This window comes from Haliotis rubra, unplaced genomic scaffold (genome assembly GCF_003918875.1).
Source record: "Haliotis rubra isolate DU_JTF1 unplaced genomic scaffold, ASM391887v1 Scf1702, whole genome shotgun sequence".
Lineage (NCBI taxonomy): Eukaryota > Metazoa > Mollusca > Gastropoda > Lepetellida > Haliotidae > Haliotis > Haliotis rubra.
In genome coordinates, this window is record NW_025765673.1 from 4,247 (window position 1) to 28,328 (window position 24,082).

Below are 24,082 nucleotides of genomic sequence, written 5' to 3' on the forward strand. Positions count from 1 at the left end.
ACCGTTCATGATGTCGTCTCCAGACTCAATGCCTGCCGTCCGCGAATCTGAGGGTAAACCTGGATTCATCGCTAAAGACGACTCGATTCCAGTCTCTCTGGGTCCATCGGAGGTGACGTTGGGCCCACAGCAGACGTTGACGTTGATGAAACGTCAATATTAGCCCACGATATGGACGTCGAGAATGGAGATTGGCAGCCCGCAACCGATTTCGAATGGTCTGTGAGGACAGTCGACCTCTGAACATCTCAGCCCTGGTTCGTGTAGCCAGCAGAAACCTGTCACGTAGGTGACGTAGGACGATTTGACGGTCTTCTGCTTGTGACATCACACGTGGACGACCCGACCTTGGGCGATCAGAAGTGGTGCCAGTTTGTTGTAGACGACCTCGCAAGTCATACACAGTACGACGGCTGCATCCCATTGCTCTTGCGACGTCAATAACTGATCTTCCCGTTTGCAACATGCAAATGGCACGTTCACGTCGCACATTTGACAATCGTGGCATTTCAAGTACCGTTAGAACTGTGGTTTAAAAGTGGTTTTCAATTCTTGAGGCCAATGCAAACACGTGCATATGAAGAAAACTTCGATGCAAAGATCACGTGATCGACTGCACGTGCAAAACCTGATTTGGCACTAATGTCATTTGCACGCCAAATGGATGGGTTTGAGTGGGTTTGGCTGACGTTTTTCTAGAGTCGAAAGATAGGGATCCCATTTCGGATACATAGCTGCATCATCAGAGAAAAAATATTCATTAATTTTCAAATTACATTTTGTGAAGTTTCTTTTTTGACTCGGTATATTATCAAAAACAGGACTTCTTGTTCTGCACATTGGCATTCATGATGCCCACGCCCATGTTATGCTGTGAGACTGAAAGTGTCATCAATGAACAGTTTGATGGGGTGCAAAATAGGTTTTGAATCATTTGAGTTGCTCAGATTCATTGCATTTTCCCTAAATGAATTATAGCGAGTATTTTTTAAACTTTTTATTCCTGATGCTAGGGCACATTGAAAGTATTTCATCGATGCCATTTCAGTTTTTCCTGTGCCATGTCATGCAGATTAAGCACTGATCCCTGAATGGTAATTAAACAATAAGCCATTGTGAAAAGGAGCTTTAGTAAAATAATGCAACAGGTAGACCCACAAAGGTGCAAGAGGTAATATTGAAAAACAAGCTATGAATGACCAGTCAGTAACACCCAAACGTGACTAAAACACAATAACAAATGATGCTAACTAAATTGAAAGCAGTTTTATGCAGTTGTCAATGGTTGTACACATCAAAGGCTGATAATAATAGATACAGAAATATGAAAAGCAGTAGTTATGGAAATATCTATGCTTTACCTCCATCCCAAATGTTTATGTTGCAAGCAGAAAATCAAGAGCAGATAACTATGTTGGTTACTACTACTGAAGTATGGGATATTGAAGATAAGAAGCAAGATGTCTTTGGCGTACAGGGGCCTTGTTTGTTGTTGTGTGGTAAATTTGCTAGGTCCACAAGCACTTCAGTGGAAAAGTCTTTTACTTTGTCTGTTTTTGTGTGCAAAAACTGCAGAAGCTCTGCACATTATTTGCAAGTTTAGCGAAACTTAATATCCCTTTCTTGGAACTTGTTTGTTTTATGGTCTCAAGGCATTGGCAGGATACATGCCTTTACCTTTAAACATGGCCTAGAATATTTGTGGAGATTTATATTTTAATTATATTCATGGTAGTACTCCATTCCTCCTTGAATCTCAAAACTGGAACATTGCAAGATCAATTGAACAGGGACAAATAAACACTTAATATAGATTATCCATTGACAAATAATTGTCTATATTACCAGCCTCTTTTTATCCCACCGGCATGTAATGCGGTGGGATATAGTCGTCGCCTCGTCCGTCCGTCTGTCCGTCCGTCCGTCCGTCTGTCTGTCCGTCATAACTCAAAGACCGTTCGATATTTTTTAACCAAAATTGGTAGATTTGTCAAACATAACCTAAGGTGGTGCCTTTTGCTATTTACAGATTATTGTCATTTTTATTTTTCTCGGTTTCCATGGAAACGTTTTGGACTTAGTCTTAAAGAAGGGTGGGCTTAGTTTCCGGAGCATAACTCAAGAACCGTTCAGTATTTTTTAACAAAACTTGGTAGATATATCAAACAGATCCTAAAGTGGTGCCTTTTGCTATTTGCAGATTTTTGGCATTTTTATTTTTCCCCGTTTCCATGGAAACGATTCGGACTTAGTCCCAAAAGTGAGGGGTGGGCTTCGTTTCCGGAGCATAACTCAAGAACCGTTCAGTATTTTTTAACAAAACTTGGTAGATATATGAAACAGAACCTTGAGTGGTGCCTTTTGGTATTTGCAGATTTTTGTCATTTTTATTTTTCCTGGTTTCCATGGAAACATTTTGGACTTAGTCTCAAAAAGTAAGGATTGCTTTCGTTTCCGGAGCACAACTCAAAAACCGTAAAATATTTTTCTACAAAACTTGGTAGATATATCAAACAGATCCTAAAGTTGTGCCTTTTGCTATTTGCAGATTTTTGGCATTTTTATTTTTCCCGGTTTCCATGGAAACGATTCGGACTTAGTCCCAAAAGTGAGGGGTGGGCTTCGTTTCCGGAGCACAACTCAAATACTTCTCTATATCTTTCAGCAAAACTTGGCAGATATGTGAGGCAGATCCCAAAGTGGTGCCTTTTGCTATTTGCAGATATTTGTGATTTATTGTTTTCTCGGTTTCCATGGAAATGATTCGGACTTAGTCTCAAAAAGGAAGGGATTGGTTTCATTTCCGGAGCACAACTGGAAAACTTCTAAATATCTTTCACCACAACTTTGCAGATATGTGAGGCAGAAGCCAAAGTGGTGCCTTTTGCTATTTGCAGATTTTTGTCATTTATTTTTTTCATGATTTCCATGGAAACGATTTGCACTCAGACTAAAATCAAGCTGGACTTTAAGTAACTGTCAGATGATTTGTTCTTTCAAAGATGTGGAGGCCGGGGGGATATGTCATCTTCTGATGACTCTTGTTTCTATTGTTTGCATTGCCAGTCTTTTTTGCAGATTTGACGTTGATGTGAAATACTCTATTTTATGTGGCTGCTAATGATTTTCCTGTTTTCTTTCAGTACAATATGTTACATCAGGATGTAGAGATGTGGGAACCTTAAGCCATTTCAGTCATGGCTACAAGAGAGACTGCATTCTGTATGTATAGATACATGTATTTTGTTTATTATGGCGGAGAAAGTATTCACTGTGTTGGAATGAAATTTGGTACATACGTTTCTTAGGGTGTGGGATTGAAGTGCTTTTGAGTTACTCTAGTCAAGGTCAATGGATTGGGAATTCAGTAGGTAGAAATTATCAAGTCAACATAAAGATAAAGATCAGGTTAGTACCTTGTGTGTAGGGCTAACTGCAGGGCTACAGTAACTTTAGACTAAGGAGGCTCTGTGAAAGCCAGCACTGGTAGTTTATCTGCATTTTGGGGGGAGAGAGAGAGAGACCTGTTGGCATCCATATTATATTATCACCAATCTGCATATACAGGCATCCCTCGCCATAACGCGGGTCTTGGGGTCCATGGATGACCCCCCGCGTTATTAGACACCCGCGTTATAAGTAACGATTACATAACGCGGAACAAAGGCCAAGTAAAATCGTATTTTCCATGGACATAACAAAACTGCTATTTTGTGTATTGTGCCCAGTCAAAACTATATCGTATTGTTGGAGGTGGAAAAAACAACAACTTTGTAAATAAAAAATAGATGTATGTACATGAAACTTGCAATCAAACACCACAAGACATGATAATTCAATTGTTGTTCCTGTCATGCTACCTGTTATTCAACTAAGCCGGAAATAGCAATCAGCTGGGCACACATCGATGTTTTGGTCCAATGTACCGGTGATTCATTTAAAAACGATCCGTAAATATAACATCCACGAATTTCTATTCCATTATCAGAATAATTGATATGTCAAGCAGTTATTCTAACAGAGATCTTATATATTGCTATCGTATAAGTATAATGCATGTTTTCTACGAACATATTTAACATAATAATAAGCATTGCTAAGCACTTTGGGTTACCTGGCTGGATACATTTTACGTAGGAGACAGTTTGACAAGTCACCGCTGACTTCCCGCGGTACGTGCCACTTTGATTGTAAAAACAAAATGTTGGCAATTAATTGTCAAATATGACTTCAACGAGTCAATAACGCGGGTCTTGGGGTCAATGGATGACGAGGCTGTAATCTGTTTGTGATTGCTGAGAAAAATGTGAAATTGGTGCTATCGCGGTAGGCGCGAAAAACGGACCCTCACGAATGTGGTAAGCGGGTGTTGTATGGAATGAGGTAATGCCATTTCACTCACGGTTTCTCTGTTGTTATTGTAAACAGTTTTAATGAATGAAAATGGGATTGAATTTAATCAAATAAAATGTGTTTTCTGACATCATACATTCTCGGATGGCGGTATATACCCGCGCAATTACGCGGTGTGTTGCATCATAGCAAACGTTGTAAGTACTCGGCTGATAATCGACATGTCTTTATGATAAAGTTATTACAATGTTTCGCTGTTCATCAATTATTATTGAAAAAGACCCTGCATGTTTTTAGCATCTGAAAAAACATGGATATATACGATAAACACTGTTAATTGCAATCCGCACTGAATTTCAGTAGTTTACTACGTGATTAACCAGAGCTCAACAGCGGATTTGTTGATGTGCTATTTTCGATCACGTGAATATGTGTGATAACTGGGCAACTTTTATGAGAGCCACGGATTACCCCGCGGTTTAACCGAATCCGCGGTATCGCGAAGAGCGTTATTGCGAGGGATGACTGTAATTGTATTTCAATGGAAATGTATTGTGGAATATAACGATTCTGTCAACGTTTTGAAAATATGGTGAGCTGGCTTATTCTGTTTCTTCTTCTTCTTGCAAACATCTTTTTCTAGTGATTCTGTTTCTTCAAGTACTTGCAAACATCTTTTCTAGTTATTGAAAGTGATTGCTATTATACGATGCCATGTGGACCTGTGATGTTGTTTGGTAACTGAGATGGCTCTGGAGAGGTTGTACAACTTCAGCTTCTGTTCCATCTCACACATTGAAGAACTTGAAGCACCCATGGTGTCTGCTTAGGAAAGTGATTCATTTTGAGATATGTCGTTATTCACCCAGCAGTAAATGGGTATCTTGTAGGATGAGAAGGTAATGTGCCTGTTACCATTCTAGTGCCTCAAAGGCTGCTTGGGCTGTATTTTATCAAATGAGCTGAACAAATAGAGGGCACTCTGATTCCTTGACCTGAGTAATGAGAGTGTCAGCGCTTTGAGTATGGTTTTAAAGGATGAACTTTAGTGCAATACAAATGTCTTTTATTATCCCCCGCCGGAACAGATGATAACCCAGACACCAGTCGATTTGGGTGACCTTGACCTTATTTTCAAGGTCACCATGACACTTTGACCACTTTTCAAACTGTTGTTAATGTGATATCTCATGCACTGTTGTATCCAATATCTTCAAATTTGGTGACAGCCTATGTTAGGGATGACAAGACTTTATGGATGGTCAACTTCTTTATTTGGACAATGGTGATGTTTTGGTATAGATTCATATGCCATTTTCAAGCATATGGGTGAATGAAGGGGCACACCTAGACTGTTGGCATGTTCATGGGACACAGTATTCTAGAACACTGCCCAACACCTCACCAAAGTGTTAGCCATACTGAGCAAAACTGCTGACTCATATATTTCAGACTCTGCTGAATTTTGTCATAAACTTAAGACTGTTACAGACCCTGGTAAGATCTTAAGCTATGATGTTGTGGATTTGTTTACCAGTTTCCCCATTAATAAAACCCTGCACATCCTCCGCCACCGCATTGACAGCCGTGATACCCCCCTTGACACTAACCTCTCCACTGACACTAACCTCGGCAGCAACTACATTGGTGAAATATCCACACCACTCAACATACGCATCAAGAACATAAGACATCCACAAACAATGCAGACACCAAATCAGCCATTTCGGAACACATCACCAAATTTCCTCAACACAGCATCAACTGGGACACTGTCAAAACACTTACAAACAACAAACGTGATTACACTCAGCATAAATTGGCCGAGGCATTACAAATACACTGTTTTAACCCCTCTATTAACAGGGATCAGGGCTCTTACATCCCATCAGCTTACGACCACCTAATCCACAAATAATTATCCACTCAACCCACCCTGGCTTCTCATCACCTGCCTAACTGACATTCCTCACCACTGGCTTCCCACTAATCAATCTCCCACCACCTTGGCTTCTGCCTAATAACTTACATTCACTAATTGTCATGGTAATCCCACTCATCTCATCTATGTTAGCTTAGCGCATCATCATGCTATTGTAGCTCATCAACGTCAGTCATTTTGGTGACCTTGACCTTATCTAAGGTCACCACAAGACTTTGACCACTTTTCAAACTGTTGTTAAGGTGATATCTCATGCACTGTTGTATCCAATATCTTAAAATTTGGTGACAGCCTACAATGGGGGATTAGGCAGACACCAGTTGATCTGGGTGACCTTTACCTTATCTTCAAGGTCACCATGACACTTTGAATACTTTTCAAGCTTATTTAAACACAATATCTCATAAAACATTGCACCCAATGTTTTCCGTTATCGACAGCCTACATTGGGTGATTATGCAGACACCAGTCATTTCAGGCATCTTGTATGTGACCCCAAAATATAAACATGATAAAGTAGTAAATATAGATATTCCATACTTTAGCGGCGGGGGACATTGCCATATCAATGGCAAACACTTGTTGTTTTTATGTACAAAAGAAATATAATGGTTTGTCTAAGAGACGGAAGGGGAACTAATTACTGAATGAATATTAACTGATCAAATGTCCAAATATAATTATATACATCTTTTTCTTCAGCTCTTGAGATTATAGTCTCTGCTGTTCTTACTCATGAGGATGGTACAACAGAGGATGTTGATGACATCAAGACTCTACAAAAACAGTTCAAAGACTATCAAGTTGTGCAGAAGTTCCTTTGCAATGAAACCTACTTCCATCTGCAAGGAGTATGTACAACTAAAGATGAACTTCTGCTCAAGTGTTATGTTTTATCGGACAGTGAACTCACTGATCTGGAAGAAGCTATTGCAAGTGATCACTTGGGACAGGAACTGACTAAGTATGTTATTTCTGTTGGACTTGAAACTGAACTAGGTTTACCACATGACAGTGGTAATACACTCAGTTTGGAGTTGGAGTTGAGAAAGCAGTATATCCGACATGGAAGGGCATATTTTAAGAAGATTTCCAAGTGAGTTAATTTTCTGTCTGCTTTCTGTCTCTGTGAATGTACTTATACATATGAAAAGCCTTCAATTATTGGTAATGTTTGAGCATAATTTTGTTTGAAACCAAACAACAAAAAGAAATAATGTTTTGATGCATTTCTGCTTTACTAATTTAATATTGCTACATTTAGAGATAAAGCTGTTTATGTTTCGACTGACTGAAAGTCAAGTAGTAGGTCTTTATTCATGAAGAATGTAGGCCCATGTTCATACAAGTGGTCAGTCAGCATATAATGTATATGACAATATATATATAGAGAGAGAGAGAATAATAATTAATCAACAGGACCTGGTAATTCTGAAGCAATTTGCAGAATAAATATACATGGCCAGCTGTCTGACAGCATTAAAGGGGCACTGATCCTGAGCAATTTCCATGGACTGGTTGCTTTTGTTATTGTTTTTCTCTCGTGAGTACCCGGATGATATCCCAGAGTTCCTGACTGGTTTGTGACCTCTGCTGCACCACCAGCATGCGCAATTGATAGTATAAGTATAGAATGATCAACAAAAATGAAATCTTTTTACTCGATAATATTTCCATCTTCATTTGCATGATAACACTTCAAAATTTTGGTAAGTTTAACCATCTGCCATTGGTAAAAAATGTTAGGACTGAAAAATAACGAAGTCAATGTACTTCTTTATATTTTGACTTATAATCCTAATGAGTTTATTATCATATTTGTATGCACTTTGAAACTTAAAGATCACATATACTCTAGGGGGGTACAAATACATAAATCACTAACTGGCATCGCTATAAATGAAACCCCATCATTGAAACTACTCACTTCGATCTTTAATCGACTTAAATCAACCTTTTTGACAACAGTGCACAATTCTCACCCGCGAACGAAATTTCAACCAATCAGAGCGGGGCGTCTCTGTGACGTCATATGAGGAATAGATATGTGGGCCGATGCAGATTTCATCTACATTTCAGGGGGTAAATTATCTTGTTTACAGGTTTGTATAAACCTGAAATCGTGACAACTGTTGTGGAAAATGAAAGCTATATGTTTTCACAATCTACTGTCATATAATTTTGTCTCCTGCTTTGCCTAGTTTCCGAGTTACAACTTGTTTTCATAGACGACTCTGTCAAAATCGCTTGGTGTCGTTAGGCCTTATTTGTATAATGACTGATCCAAATTGATCTCATTTCTGTGTTTTTTTACCTCGATATTTAATCATGTCATGTAAAAATATGACGTCTATTACGTATGTTATCGCATGATATTGCAGTAAGAACCGACTTTCTTGAGAAGAGGACTACAATGAAGGAAAAACAGAGACGCAACTGTGGATTTAATGGCCGAGGGTGTGGAGGTTCTAGTGGGCTACCCCAATCTTGAAATAGAATGCTAACAATAAGCCTAAAAGATTTTAGCTATGTGGCAACTAGCGTCGCCAACATAATTGTTACTAGCCAAAGAATGCTGAGGCCCAAATGACGGAAACGTCGCAACCTGACCAACGCTGGGGGGGTCAAAATTGGGAGCGAACGCCGCCAGGCCCAGCTGTGTAATTGCTAATCTATAATTAATGCTAAGACCCCAATGACGGAAACGTCGCAACCCGACCAACGCTGGGGGTCAACAATGGGAGCGAACTCCGCCAGGCCCAGCTGTGTAATTGCTAATCTCTAATTAATGCTAAGGCCCAAATGACGGAAACGTCGCAGGTCTAATTGGGAGCGAACACCGCCAGGCCCCGATACTTAACTTAACTGTTACTAGTTAACCAGAAACCCTAATTAACACATATATATTCTTATGAGTTATGTTGAAAGGTAGCCCACAAGAACCACGCCACCTAGCACAACAGTGCTACCCCACACCATACGGCTAAGGCTGAAGATACGCGTACCCGCCATGATTGCCTCATATAAGAAATTCACTTACCTCTTTAATATGTACTTACTTGAAAATTTGTACCAAGGCATCGTTTATGTCGCTGACGAATTGATGAACCCCTTTAGTGCTAAGGTGTGTCCCATCCTACTGGAACCAGGATGGGTCCGTGGCCACTATATGTGGATGGGGGGATTGCTACAAAGTTAGGAATTTGCGTAAAATGGTTGGCTAGACGCCGGTTTAGTTTGGACATACTGCGGTCCACCTTACGTGGGTCCCGCGCATTATGCCAATAACGGCGTGGCAAGATGTTGGAATATAATATCTTGGCGTTCGGCAGGTGGACCTGTAGCCGCTTTATGGACATCTCCATATCACCCAGCAGCTGGCTCGCCTTTGTGGTGCAAAGGTCGTTGGAGCCAAGGTGAATGACTACAGCCGTGGGTGGTCGCCGCATCGCCTGGATTTGAGCATCTATCAGCTGGTCGAGTTCCGCCCAACGCAAGCCCCCCCTCGCAAGCCACAGGATCTTTCTGTGACGAGCCAACTCCATTTGATGCCTTTGGAGCTCTCGCCTGGCTCTTGCCACGAAACTTGATCCTACGATCCATACTGGAAAGAAAACGCAGTAGTAGCATCGGAAGTCATTTACAGGAGTTAGAATATCAGTGCCCTTTGGATACAAATAGGTCGTTTGAATGTATGAAGATTTAAAGAGAGTGCTTGATATTATTTGATTACATTTACAAAAAGTAACTGATATGCTAAATTATTTTGTTGGTAGCCGAATATAGGACTGATAGCATTGTGACTTCCACCTGCCGTACTGCTGGATGAGATGTGGGGGGTACCCCATTCATGGCTGCTGTAGTTGCTGCTCCAATACGGAATGAATGTGAAGAATAGTTTTCAGTATTTATGGAGCTTAGGGCCAAGGTTCTTTTTTAAGTACGGCTTGGAATTGGTACCTGGTTAGCGGAGTATGGTCGAAATGGATGAACGCTGGAGAAGGGCCTAGTGGGCGGGCCCGCAAATAGGCCTTAAGGGCTGCTATTGGGCATGTGGATTGACCAGGTGTTGCCTCAATAACTACAGAAACGCCGAACCCTCGTGGGTCACCATTTGAATGTGGGAGGTGGATAGTAACTGTCTCAGGTTGACCTGATATACTTACGTCCTGGATGGTGCAGCCAGGCTGTGATGTCTTTGTTTGAACTAGTTCACTTACCCTGAAGAAACCAAAGAAGGCCACGCAATATACTGCTTTGAAGAGGCATACTTCGTATGACGAGGTACAAACCTGCCTGAGATTGTTGTTCACTATTTTTAACAGATCCAGCGTAATAGGTTTTCTCCTGTCCTGCCGCCCACTGGACTTGTACATACCTGTTATCAGTTTATTGACAAGGAAATGCCCGGTGCAGTCCTGGAGGCCTTTGAATTTATGGTAAGAAGACACAGCTGCGATATAAGTTTTTACTGTGTTTGGTTTACTGTGAATGATTAGTGACTGACAAATGAGCAATAAAGTTTACAACCTGATCCAGAGGGACTGGCCATGTCTCCGGGAAGTCGATGTACTGCTCGAAACTGCTGCAGGGCATCGATGCCTGTCTTGTAGGTCGACCAGGTATTTGTCGATAGGGACCGACGTAGGAGCCTGTCTGCTTCTTGTTCTAGATCTGCCATATGGTGTCTGGGATTGGCGTTGGTGCAGCTTTCGCTTCTGGTGCGGCTGCCCGAAAGCGGTCGAACTGAAACCTCGAGAGTGCATCAGCTATAACATTGGAATTGGTGTCAATGTATTTAGATTTAAACAAGATGTTATGATTAAAGCAAAGAAGAATAAGGCGACGGAGGAGATTCATCACCCGGGGCGCTTTGGATGATTGCTTGTTTATGAACGCCACCACTGCCTGGTTGTCACAGTAGAAAAGGATTTTCTTGTTTGCAAGCTGAGGTCCCCATATTTTGATGGCCAAGACGATGGGAAACAGCTCCAGGAAAGTCATGTCGAGTGTGGTCCCATTCACAACCCACTGATCAGGCCATCTGCCGCAAAACCATTCCCCCCGAAGGTAGGCCCCAAAACCTGTACTGCCTGATGCATCTGTGTAGAGCTGGAGATGAGAGTTGTCTACCCACAACTGGTCCTGAAAAACTGATACACCATTAAACTTTGTGAGAAATGTTAGCCACATATGCAGGTCCTGTTTTACCCATTCAGTGATTCGAATATGGTGGAATGGTTGCTTACCTTGACAGAGAAGGTCGATGAGCCGTCGGCAAAAGGCTCTACCCATTGGATTTGCCCTACAGATAAAATTGAGCTTTCCGATGAGGGACTGTAGCTCCTTTCTTGTTACCTTGGAATTAGGTTTGGAGAGGATATGCTGTATCTGGGATGTGATTTCACGTATCTTACTGTGACAGGGTGTTTAAGGTTTATCTTTCCCTACATACTTAAGGTAATTGGGAGATTCCTTTAAGACACGTGGGCTAGTGTTTGGGGATAAAGCTATAAATACTTGTCGTCTGGGGTTAGCTTAAGGCACCTTGGGACAAGGGTCGCCCCAGCATTGGTCCAGAGTGAAAGATCTACTGATAAGAGAGAGGGAGCGAGTGTGAGAGTTTAAGGAAAAGACAGTGTGGGGGTGAGAGCAGAGAGAAAGAGAGAAAGAGAAGCTAAACTGAGTGGCTGCTCCATGTGCTTCATCACACAGAAAGTTATGGAATACAAAATGAACTGGATACTCTCTTGTGTGATATGTTGGTAGACCAACCCCACTTGGTCACATTACCTTCAGGTATTCTAACCTGCATGGCCAGCGTGTCGATTTCAAGACCCAAGAATGTTAATTGAAATGCTGGGCCAACTGTTTTGTCATGAGCAATGGGAATACCTAGATGAGTTAGCATTGCCAGTGAAGTCTGTAAGTTAGCCTGGCACTGGGTTGTGCCCTGTGATCCCCCAGTCAGAAAGTCGTCGAGGTAGTGCATGATTTGTATGCCTGGGAGGCTTTGACTTACGCACCACTGTAGGAAAGAACTGAAAGTCTCAAAGACAGCACATGATATTGAGCAGCCAAAAGGTAAGCATTTATCAAAGTAGAATTTACCTTCGAACTGTACCCCCATCAGTTCAAAATCAGCTGGGTGTACTGGTATAATTCTGAATGCGGATTTAAAATCGAACTTTGCCAGCAGTGCCCCCCTGACCCAAGTGTTGTATCATTCGGATAGCTTCCGACCCAAGTGTTGTATCATTCGGATAGCTTCGTCAAACTTAGCGTAAGACACTGAGCATGCTTGCGGATCTATGTGGTCATTTATTGACCCGCCTTTTGGATAAGACAAATGATGTATTAGACGAAAATCGTCAGCCTGATTTCCCTGCCATAATTGGGATTCTGACTGTTTCTTTGGAACAAGACCTATTGGGGATACTTGCAAATTAGCAAAGGGGGGAGTGTTAAACGTCCCAGCCATTCTGTTCAGATCCAGTTCCTTTTTTATCCCACCGGCATATAATGCGGTGGGATATAGTCGTCGCCTCGTCCATCCGTCCGTCCGTCCGTCCGTAATCATTTTGTTTCCGGACCATAACTCAAAGACCGTTCGATATGTGAGTGATGATGTATTTGTCTCTTGCTTTACGTCTTGTCAACATCCCTCTAAGGAAGACCAAGTCTCCTACACGGAGATCAGGAGGAGAGCTAATTTGTTGACTGATAAGCTTTGGATTTGGCACTGAAAGGGTGGTTAGTTTTTCTAGTTTCACGCTGGAGAGATTACGCTTTCGCCGGGCAATTGGTAATTGATCGCCAGTCAACTGGTCACGTTAGCGTCCAAATCTCGAGCAGAAAGGCCGGTGTTCAACTTTGGAATTTAGACTTCGCTGTAAGCAAGGGCTAGAGTCACACTTGATATCGGACCACCCTCCGGTGATTGATGAAGTAATTCTAATCCAAGTTCCTGGATGGCCCTTTCAGCCACAGGATTCTTGTTGGGATTCTTGGCATTGCCGATGGCAGGTTAATGCCATACTGGGAGAGCAGAAGGCTTTGGCTAAAGCGATGAAACCAGGCCCAGGGTCAACACGAACAGTGATACCACCAACATTAGGTAGAGGCCTGCACAAAGAATGAGAAAGGCATCGCGTAGAGTTTCATGTGGCTCGTTTTCAATCAATATTGTGAAAGTCATGGAGGAAACCGTCTCTCACGGAGGACAAATATCAGCTGGCCATATCGGCGCATAACATCAGCGCGTATGACAAGCGATGGAGGTTAGTGAAGGGTCTGGACGCCTGAGGGTATAGTTGTTTGGGGAATGATTTCCAGTGACATACAATGGTGGCACGATGATGTCACGGGTAGCAGCTTTGTCTATTCCAAGAGCAAAGAAATATCTGTTAAACAGTGACTTGACCTGATATTGTGTTGGGTGGTCAAACCGTATGTGTATGGCAGTGAGGAGACCATCCAGAACGTCACATGGTACGATGATTCTTTCACGACTCGGTTGAACTGGTTGGGAATCCTTGACAACTAGCAATCCATCTCGAGCTATGGTAACTTCTCGCTGGTAACGTTTCACATTAGGAGCGTTAGGTCCTCTTCTTTGATGGGCCGGGTACCTTGTGTGAGGTGAGAATGGGTGCGTCTGAGGTCCGGCATTAGATGTTGGTATCCAGCCATGCTGCTCGGCTAGTGAATGGCATCCTGACACTATTTTCTGTGACATCTTTGATAGAGAGGCCGCGGATAACTGAACACTCTGTTTGATGGATGAACTGGCATATCTGACAGCTTTGGTCTGAGCACTCACTGGGGTGTCTACTGGCATAATCCGAAGGCAAGTTAGCTACACCAGATATGTGTCTGATCTCAACGATGAATCTGCTGACAGTTGCCAGGAAAGTTGTGACACGTGAGCTGGCTGAAAACTCCCCTCGCCTGAGTTTTTGGTAGGCTTGGACACAGGGTTGACTGTCGGTGAGGACTTGTACAGTCTGTTTTGCCTGGATGATATAGGGGGCAAAGTGTTTCACAGCTGCGCTGATGCCCAAAGCTTCTATTTCACATGGTAGCCAGGTAAGTTAATGTTTCTTTAGTTTTGCATTGAAGAACCCAGCAAGTAAGAGCTTGTTATGTCTCAGTGCGTAGAAGGTAGCAGCGAGGCCTTTGTTCTTGACAGAGGCATCAGTGACTATCCATAAACAGTCAGTTGGTCTTTTGAATGTTTCAGTTAGTTCATCCGTCCAGATAATCTTTTCTTGTGATTGTCTCCCCGCTGTAGCTTGTTCAAGGGGATCCAGAAGCTGTGTGTATCCATGTAGAACACGACTCAACACTTTGTAGGCACCTGTGAAGGAACGTAGTCCTTGGACTGTGTTGGGGAGATCAACTGATGAAAGATCAGCAATTCTGTGAGGGCTAGCTGTAAGTGTGCCATGTGACCAGACCCAACCAAGGATCGTTGTGGAACGTGGACAGATGACTGTTTTCGATGCTGTGAGTCTCAGGTTATTGTCCTTCAGAGCTTTGAGTACACGACTCCAATTGTGTAGAACAAGGAAGGAGAGATTGAGGTACTCGACAGAGACATTCACTTGCTCTGGTTTAGCGAACACGCCCGCAGACTCGAGTTCATCAAACTTGTGTTGAAGTTCAACAAGCATGTCACGGTTGTAATGGGGGAGCCTTCCTTTCCTCTGAGGGGGGAGTGTAGGTCCCATATTCACAACTGCTTGTATGTTTCCACTGAATCCATTATATTTGGCAACAGTAGGGTTGAAGACATCTTCAAATTGGTTGTGGAGATCAAGAAATTTGTCCCTTACATCTTTGGAGAGGCAGTTGTCAGGGTCTAGGGAGATATTTGCTGAATATGGCGGTGGTACTCTGGGAGGTGTTGAAGGCATGTTGGCACATCCAGGTATGTTGGTGAGAGAGGCTATTATGGCTCTGATCTGGCAGATATGTTCATTGCGCTTCAGCACAACAGGGTCATCAAGACTGTTTGTGACTCTGAGAGAGTGGCCAACAGAGTTTATTACTTGTGGGGGAGGCCATGCTCTTTGGAATTTGTGGGCAGAGTTAGAAGGACTGTCTAGTCTTGGCTCCAGGGCCCATTGAGTATCGGGATCACAGAGAGTGGCCAACAGAGTTTATTACTTGTGGGGGAGGCCATGCTCTTTGGAATTTGTGGGCAGAGTTAGAAGGACTGTCTAGTCTTGGCTCCAGGGCCCATTGAGTATCGGGATCACAGTCACTTGGTGTAGTTAGTTCGACGAATTCACCAGGTAAGACCACTGTTCGGTGTGATGGAGCTCGAAGCAGGAAAGCTTGGGTTCTCCTGACGGAAGCATCCATGTGAGGAAGGCTGCCGTAATGTACAACCTCAGAGCCTCTGATTACTATCTGGCTTTTGGAAGGACATGTAGCGATGTCGTTGGATGACTGAATGGGTATACCAGCTATGACATCCACGTCAAGATGCTTGACAACAAGAGCATTGAGTTTGAAGATGTGTGAACCTCTTGTCAGGTTACAGTGTATCTCGCCTAGTACCTCCAATGGTGTCATGCCATCAGCGTGGTGGGCTGACTGAGAAGCAGGTTTGATCGTCAGTCCGAGGCCCTTGGCAAAAGAGTCAGTTACCATATTTGTGGTGGCACCTGTGTCAAGTGTAAGTTTCACAGGGTGTTGTAAGTAGTATGCATACAGCACTGGGGACTGGATAACATCCACACGGCAAACTGCTGGAGAGTCTTTGAGAGGATCAGGGTTGGATTGCCCATCACTAGTTGTTGGATCATCTTGCTCTGTGTAGGCCTGTTCATCATCATACTCATCATCTATGATCATGCTGGAGAGGCTCAAGCTTCTCTTGTCAGAGTCTGGTAAGAATCTGCAGTCAATGAGGTTATGTGATGAAAAGGTTTGACGACCAGCAGTTTTGCAGAGGATGCAATTCTTAGGCTGTTTGCGACGCATTGTGTGTTGAGGGTGGGCCTTGAACCTTCTGCCTGGGTTGAAGGTGGAACTCCTGAGTATCTTAGTGTCTTCTATCGAGCGAAGTTCATCGAGGAGAGACGCCAAGGCTTGTGAGATTTCCAGTTAAAGGGAAGCAATAGATCTGTTGCGTAGTTCTGAACCATATTTCTGTTTCACATGTTGTGGCAAACCTGGATGAACCTTCTTGAAGCCAAAGAACCACAATGGTGTTCTCGAGTGTAGGGGTAAGATCCTCATCAGTTAGAATTTCCTCGCCATGATGTGCTATGTTTCCCTCTGTGGTTAACAGATTGTCTTCAAAGAAGGCTGTTAATTGTTGGAAAAGGTCCTCAGGTCTTTCAGCTGGCTTGAGAGTAATATTAACAAGGTCTAGGAAGTGTCGAACCCTTATGATAGAATTTCTTGAGATAACAGAGCAGTAGTTCGCGATTTGTCCGAGCATGAGTTCAAGTTGAGCATTTTTCTGAGCAGCAGTTTTACGTCATGCCTGTGGTACGGAATCACCATCAGATTGTAAGCCTCTGTGGGGATTAGCGGCACTTTTCTTCTGCCAAGTGAATCCATCGTTTAAGAAGGGTGCGAAGTTATTGTCCAAAGAGAAAATATAAATTCACTTAAGAATTGATAGTCTCATTAGTAGTTAACTGCCACTGCTTGGGTGCACGTGCTGCAGCCTTTATATTCCTGAATGGCGCTCACGAAGTTAATAATTGACGCAGTTTGCTTGGGCCTACAAGAACGTAATGGCACTCGATCGCACTGCTTACCGGAGGTGAAAGGTGTCGTGGGTTACTTTGTTTGTCAAGTAAATGTCTTCCAACGTGGGTAAAACTGCTGCCACCATGCCAGTAAACAGAAACACCAATGCTCCAATGCAGATGCGGCGAGGCCGGACATGTATTACCCAAAGAACGGAATGGCGCGTACAAAAGTAGGAACAGTATATAAACGAAAAGAAACGTAGTGGCGCTGATCATTTGTGTACGAAATAATTTGATAAACTACATTTGAAGTCAAATGAAACTCAGTATAAATGAATGCAAGGGTGGGGTTTTGAGTGACCTCTATGGAAGGTAAAGGTCACTTGGAGTCAAATTTTGGAGAAAGCTTCAAGTTCAACACATTTCAGGTTACGTTTAAAAAAATACAAGGAATATTCCCAATCAGTTATAACAGTAATACAAGACAAATCTTAGGGATAACAGCTTCTTGATTTATAATTTTTCACAACGTTTCTAGGCTAGTCCTTACGGAAGCGTAGTAGGGCCACAGTGGAAAAATGAAAGCTATATGTTCTCACAATCTACTGTCATATAATTTTGTCTCCTGCTTTGCCTAGTTTCCGAGTTACAACTTGTTTTCATAGATGACTCTGTCAAAATCGCTTGGTGTCGTTAGGCCTTATTTGTATAATGACTGATCCAAATTGATCTCATTTCTGTGTTTTTTTACCTCGATATTTAATCATGTCATGTAAAAATATGACGTCTATAACGTATGATATTAAAACTTGGCATTTGATTTATTTGAATTGGTAAACTAAACAACCCTATTTTGCCACTGCTAGAAGAATCTGAAATTTTACTTAGGTAAATAGGTACATACAGTTTTAGCACAGAGCAAATGCTTATATGTATTTCTTATGCAACAATGAAGTTCTGTTTGTATTCTCAAAACAGTGTCGGCCCATAAGTTTGCACATGCAATTAAAATTGCATGCAATACAGCAATTAATACTCCCTCGTTGTAACCCGTGTTAGGTTGTATAAACCTACACATGTTATTTGTCATCATTCACTTGATGGTCAGTTAATGAATTTATAACAGGCATAATTAGTGGTAACACCACTTAGATTACCCGACAAAGGTTCCCATTTGGCATTTCTTGTGTCTGGAGTAAATATTCAACATTTTAAACATCGATCAAAGGATTAACCGATAACACGCTGATTAATTACTTTTATCTTACACAGCGGATTTGTCAAAGGTAGTGTTTATGTATAAAGATTTACTAATCTATACTGAATACACTCTGTAGGTGTCTGTGTCTCGCGTAAAACAAGCGTCCTTCCTTCAAAGGATTAACCGCCAATACAGTGATTGATTGCTCATTATTGGCTAACTAAATTACCGCTTTTAAAGAATGGCGGACATTATGCAATCAGTTGCCAGGTGTGCTATCTTGGGTGACCAATGAGACTATACACCAATGTGACATACCTGAAACGATATATATCACTTTTTCGTATACGAGACTGTTAAAAGACACATTACTTGGAACAGCTGCAGATGAATGGCATATCACTTGTTTTTGTGGATATTGATGGATACATTCCTCGAACAAGGTAATAGCCTGACATTGTTCCTATAAATTTAGTCTGTTTTAATTTTAATATTTGCATTTTGTTTTTATTCATTTGTCGTAGCATTCAACAGAATCATTGGTTTTGCCGTGAAGTGTAATGAGACATACACTAGGGCATGTGTGCGAATTATGATTCACATTGGCAAACTATAAAATAAATGTCTAGATATTACAGTCCTGTTATAAATGCACTATAAGTATCAGCAGATCGTCTGCTATTTATTTAGTTTCAGAATGCATACAAGTATGATAATAAACTAATTAGGATTATAAGACCAAATATAAAGACGTACATTGACTAGTATCTACATACTGGTGAGTGCACGTTAACCATGTGAATGCAGCAAGAAATTTGTCGCACAGTATTGTCACTTCGACCCCCCCACCTCGCTTCCATGGAAGAAATCGTTATGTTATAAGTTGTGTCATGCAAAATGCTTTTGATTATGATTCTACAAGTAGAAAGTAGTTTTGATTTTCTAACTTGATGAAAACAAACCATAATCTCATTAATTCTAACAGACTTTAGCCCGTGACTTCACGATTTTCAAAAATGGCTGCGCCCTATCACGAACATCCGCCAGTCTGAGTTTAAATGCTATTTAGGTTTGTTTTCACCGAGTTACAAAATCAAAACTACTTTCTACTGGTAGTAAAATATGTATTTGATTGATGGCCAATAGGATTTTGCATGACATAGCGTATAACATAACAATTTCTCTCGTGGAAGCGAGGTGAGTGTCAATATAATACTACATGTACTTACAGTATTATTGTTACTTCGACCACAACCTCGCTTCTGAGGCAGAAATCGTTATGTTACAAGTTGTGTCATGGAAAATCTTTATGGTCATCAATCATATACATATTTTACTACGACTAGTGAGTAGTTTTGATTCTTTAACTTCCGTGAAGCGATCTGAACACAAGTAAGATATCGTTTCAGGCTTCCACAACGGCTTCAAGCCGCACTCACAAACATAACCCATTTTGCACAAACTGCGGGGTCCTGTGGAAATCTGTGCATGGCAACACCATCAGCCCGACCTCTAGGAGCAATTGGCGACAACGCAGCGATTTGGCATGTCTTCGTTGATGTCGAGAAATCATCAAAATGACGAGCTTGCAACACACTTTCTATACAACTAACTGAAAATCCTTCCTCATATGACGTCACTGCAGTGCTCCGGCAACAGAGTTACGTAACCTGTCTGTGGTTTCGTTGGCGGACAAGAGTGAAGCGACTTTTGGCAACTTTTAAAGTTTTTAACCACAAGTTTTAAAGAATGAATTTGGTGTTCCATAAGACTGACCACATATCTTTCATATGTAATAGTTAAAAGAGTAAAAAAAACCAAAGTTTATTTGTTCTTTAATAAAAAGCATACGATCTGCTTATACTAATATATATAGTGATTTTATAACATGACTGTAATATCTAGACATTTTATAGATTGTCAACGTGAATCATATTTCACACATGCTGTAAGTCCAACCTAGTGTATGTTGTCTGTCTCATTACACTCAACAGCGAAAAAAATGTTTCTGTTGAATGCTACCACAAATGAATGAAAACAAAGTGCAAATATTAAAATTAAAACAGACTAAAGTTATAGCAACAATGTAAGGCTATTACCTTGTTTGAGGAATGTATCCATCAATATCCACATAAAGGAATGATATGCCATTCATCTGCAGCTGACAAAGAATCCTGTTCCATGCCATGTGTCTTTTAACAGCCTAATATGCGAAAAGTGATACATTGTTTCAGGTTTTTCACATTGGTGTATAGTCCCATTGGTCATCCAAGGTAGCACACCTGGCAACTAACTGCATGATGCCCGCTCTTTAATAAAAGTAATTTAGCTAGCCAATAATGAGCAATCAGTCAACGTATTGGCGGTTAATCCTTCGAAGGAAGGACATTGTTTTTACACAGGTACTTTACGTCAGGGTGTATTTGGTATAGATTAGTAAATCTGCATACATAAACACTACCTTTTGACAAATCCACTGTGAAGTAATTAATCAATGAGCATGTTATCAGTTAATCCTTTGATCAATGTTTGTTTTTGTAACTCAGCTGATAATTCGTCTTGCTGCACTTCCATGCTCATGTAGCCGGGTGATATTTCATTCTACTAAAACTGAAAGTGTGATATTTTGTACATAGTTTGGGCATATGTCAGTTCATATTTTATTTTATTAAAAAAAACAAAAAAACATAAAATAAAACATACCAAAAACAAACTACTTTTTTTTATAAAATATTAAAATTACCTGAAGTGCCATGTGGGTGCTGTAATAGCAGTCATGTCATGTCATGTCATTGTCTGGTCTTGATTGTTTACTAACACTGGTCACCATCTTGGTAATCTATGTATTGTATGCAATTTTAATTGCCTTAAAAAACTTATGGGCCAACACTGTTTGGAGGATACGAACGGATCTTCATTGTGGCACAAGAAATGCATATAAGCATTTGATGTGTACAATTGAAAAATTGTATATGCCTATTTAGCTAAGTAAATTTTCAGATTTTTCTAGCAATGGTAAAGTGGGATTGTTTAAATAAATCAAATGTGTGTTTTTTTTAAATCATATGTAATAGACATCATATTTTTACATGACATAATTAAATATCGTGGTAAAAAAACACAGAAATAAGATTAAATTGGATCAGTCACTTTACCATCCAGGCATTAGAAAATCCGAAAAGCCTTCACTGCTGCTATACTTTATTACAATCAGACAAGAACTACCGGGGATATTTTCAAATAACGACATCTGATGGGCATCCACCCTTCCCAATGTCCCAATGTTTAGGTTGAAGAAATATTGCCAAGATGGACAGTAGCCCAGTCCTCGTGTCCGACACGGTCAAGGGAGCAGGTACCAACCAGCTTGCAGCTTGGTTTCATAATTAGACTGTTGGTGAGAAACATTAATTGCTCTGGATCAGTCCCCTTTTTAACATTCGTTGATGCCAAAAGCATGTTATATTTATCACACGTAGAGTATGATATACATTTAGTAGGTACTTCTCACGCAGTGTTTTATAGTGAACACAATTCATCTTCGATGTAGCCTTCATTACACACAGTGCTCACCTTTTATCTACAGGAATATTGACATATCGGCCTGTTGACTGAAAGTCAAGTGATCTTGTATTTTGACCTAATTTTTAGTGGGATCAATACTCATGCTGTTGATCACTGGATTGTCTGGTCCAGACTTGGTTTACGTACAGACCGGCACCATTTAGCTGGAATATTGTTGAAACTAGGGTGTCATTTTTGGTGGGACCAAGCATGTCAAGTATTTGATTCATCAAACAAAGAGATTTCTTTGAAAATGTGTACAATGCATGTTGCTCTTCATAAAACACAGGCCCCAATAATATTACTTTCAGCTCTGAGAGTGTATATTTTTTAATTTAATTACTAATGTGAGTTGCATTTTATCTGCTTTGTGGCTATGATTTTTTATATTGCCAACATATCAAGATTCAGGTGAGCTCCAGAACCTTATGACAGTGTCTTTACATGCAAGCAACATACAAAATTTCCGTTGAGTAAGTTCTGCTTTGAGTTAATAGGTAAATTTATTTATTTTCAGACCTTCAAAAAAGGATGGAAAGACTTCATCATCAAAGAAAAAGGGAGGGAAAAGTGATGATCGTGACCAACCATTGGACGATGCCTCACCATCAATGTAATTAACGTTAAAAACTCAGTTGACTTGATGTATTTTGCCTTTCTTTCACAGAACATGATGTATTTGTCTGTCGTGAATTATTCTGTAAACATCTTCTCTCCTCTGTCTTTCTTATTTTGAGAAGTCAAATTTGTTGGTCATTTTTTGTGTCGTTTGTGACTTCTCCCAAATGCTGTGTCACCGTATCCCAAAATGCATAGATCGAGGTTCATGACGTTGATCACTGGATTTTCTGGTCCAGTTGCAATTATTGACAGACCGTCGCCATAATGCTGGAATATTGCTGAGTGAGCCCTAAACAAAAAGAAAAACAAATATCATACTTCTGATATACTGTAAACGTATTATATTTCGCGCAGGTTTTATTTTCGGGCTTTTTGCGCAAAACATTTTAGAGCGAAAATTTATACACCACGAATAAACCTGTCATTCATTCAGTCTAACCACGGTCGCCCCGGAGTTGTTACCATTACACATCAAGTTTGAAGACAGAAATCTACGGGAATCTTAAAATGACGACTGATAGTAGCATAAAGAATCATACTTAACTGTCGCTGTAATGAATTTCCAAAAACATAATTAAATAATGAGTCAAATCCATCGCCTGAATTAGCGAAAACAGCAATGTGTGTTGTGGCCGCCATGGAAATTGGTCACATGACAGATGGTTTGATACAAAACAGATTACCATGAAGCGACTTCGGAAAGAAATAATACAGCAGTATTTTATTTATTCATTAAGATTTTATTTACCAGTACATCATGAAGCGATTAGTCACTTAACACTCAATCATCTCATTCACAACAACCCGGCTTGTTTGAAATCACAGAGCTGCATATACAGTAGAAGTTAATTCGTCAGATCGTCAGAATTCGGAACATAAGACTGATGTGTTTTTCATCTCTTCCGTGAGTAAACGGATTACTGTGTACTAGTATATCGCACAGATAGGGATTTCCTGTGAGTATGCAATACACGCCACCTGACAGGTTAAGCCACTTTGTTTGTTTTCACTGCTATTAGTGGCGGCCAAAGAGACAGCTGGCAGTTCCGGCAATTACTGATTGCGCGAATAATTGACCGCGCGATGTAGTCTAAACTGTCGATTCCGCGAAAATTGCGACACGCGAAAATAAGTACGTTTACAGTACCTTTTAGGACATGATTGTTAAGGTCACTTGTTATGAACAAGGGATCTGATCATTTGTGTACGAAATAATTTGATAAACTACATTTGAAGTAAAATGAAACTCAGTATAAATGAATGCAAGGGTGGGGTTTTGAGTGACTCAACTCTAGAGTGACCTCTATGGAAGGTAAAGGTCACTTGGAGTCAAATTTTGGAGAAAGCTTCAAGTTCAACACATTTCAGGTTACGTTTAAAAAAATACAAGGAATATTCCCAATCAGTTGTAACAGTAATACAAGACAAATCTTATAGATAACAACTTCTTGATTTATAATTTTTCACAACGTTTCTAGGCTAGTTCTTACGGAAGCGTAGTAGGGCTACGGTGAAAAAATTGTTTGGTCTCACTATCTCCAGGGTAGGACTTAAAATCTCCTACATAGGGCATAATATCTCACCATCTTGGTTCCTCGGTTCTTTCAATTTTCACCCTCTTCTTTTTCTGAATTGGGAATCATCCCAATTCACTTCAATTCTTCTTTTCTATAAGTAGACTCACCT

The 24,082-nt window shown here is 40.9% G+C and overlaps 1 protein-coding gene across 2 annotated transcripts in view; it reads left to right on the forward strand.

The window, feature by feature from the left end:
* Positions 1 to 3,138: 3,138 nt before the first annotated feature.
* The window catches only part of LOC124272568, a 42,011-nt gene continuing 21,067 nt past the window's right edge, over positions 3,139 to 24,082 (forward strand). Inside the window, exons 1-3 of one of the 2 annotated variants that reach the window (XM_046707777.1) lie at positions 3,139 to 3,222; positions 6,998 to 7,391; positions 22,293 to 22,388. In XM_046707777.1, the coding sequence (XP_046563733.1) occupies positions 3,198 to 3,222; positions 6,998 to 7,391; positions 22,293 to 22,388 (515 nt within the window). In that variant the 5' untranslated portion in view covers positions 3,139 to 3,197. The remainder of the gene's footprint in view (positions 3,223 to 6,997; positions 7,392 to 22,292; positions 22,389 to 24,082) is intronic. The other variant, XM_046707778.1, reaches the window with a different exon arrangement.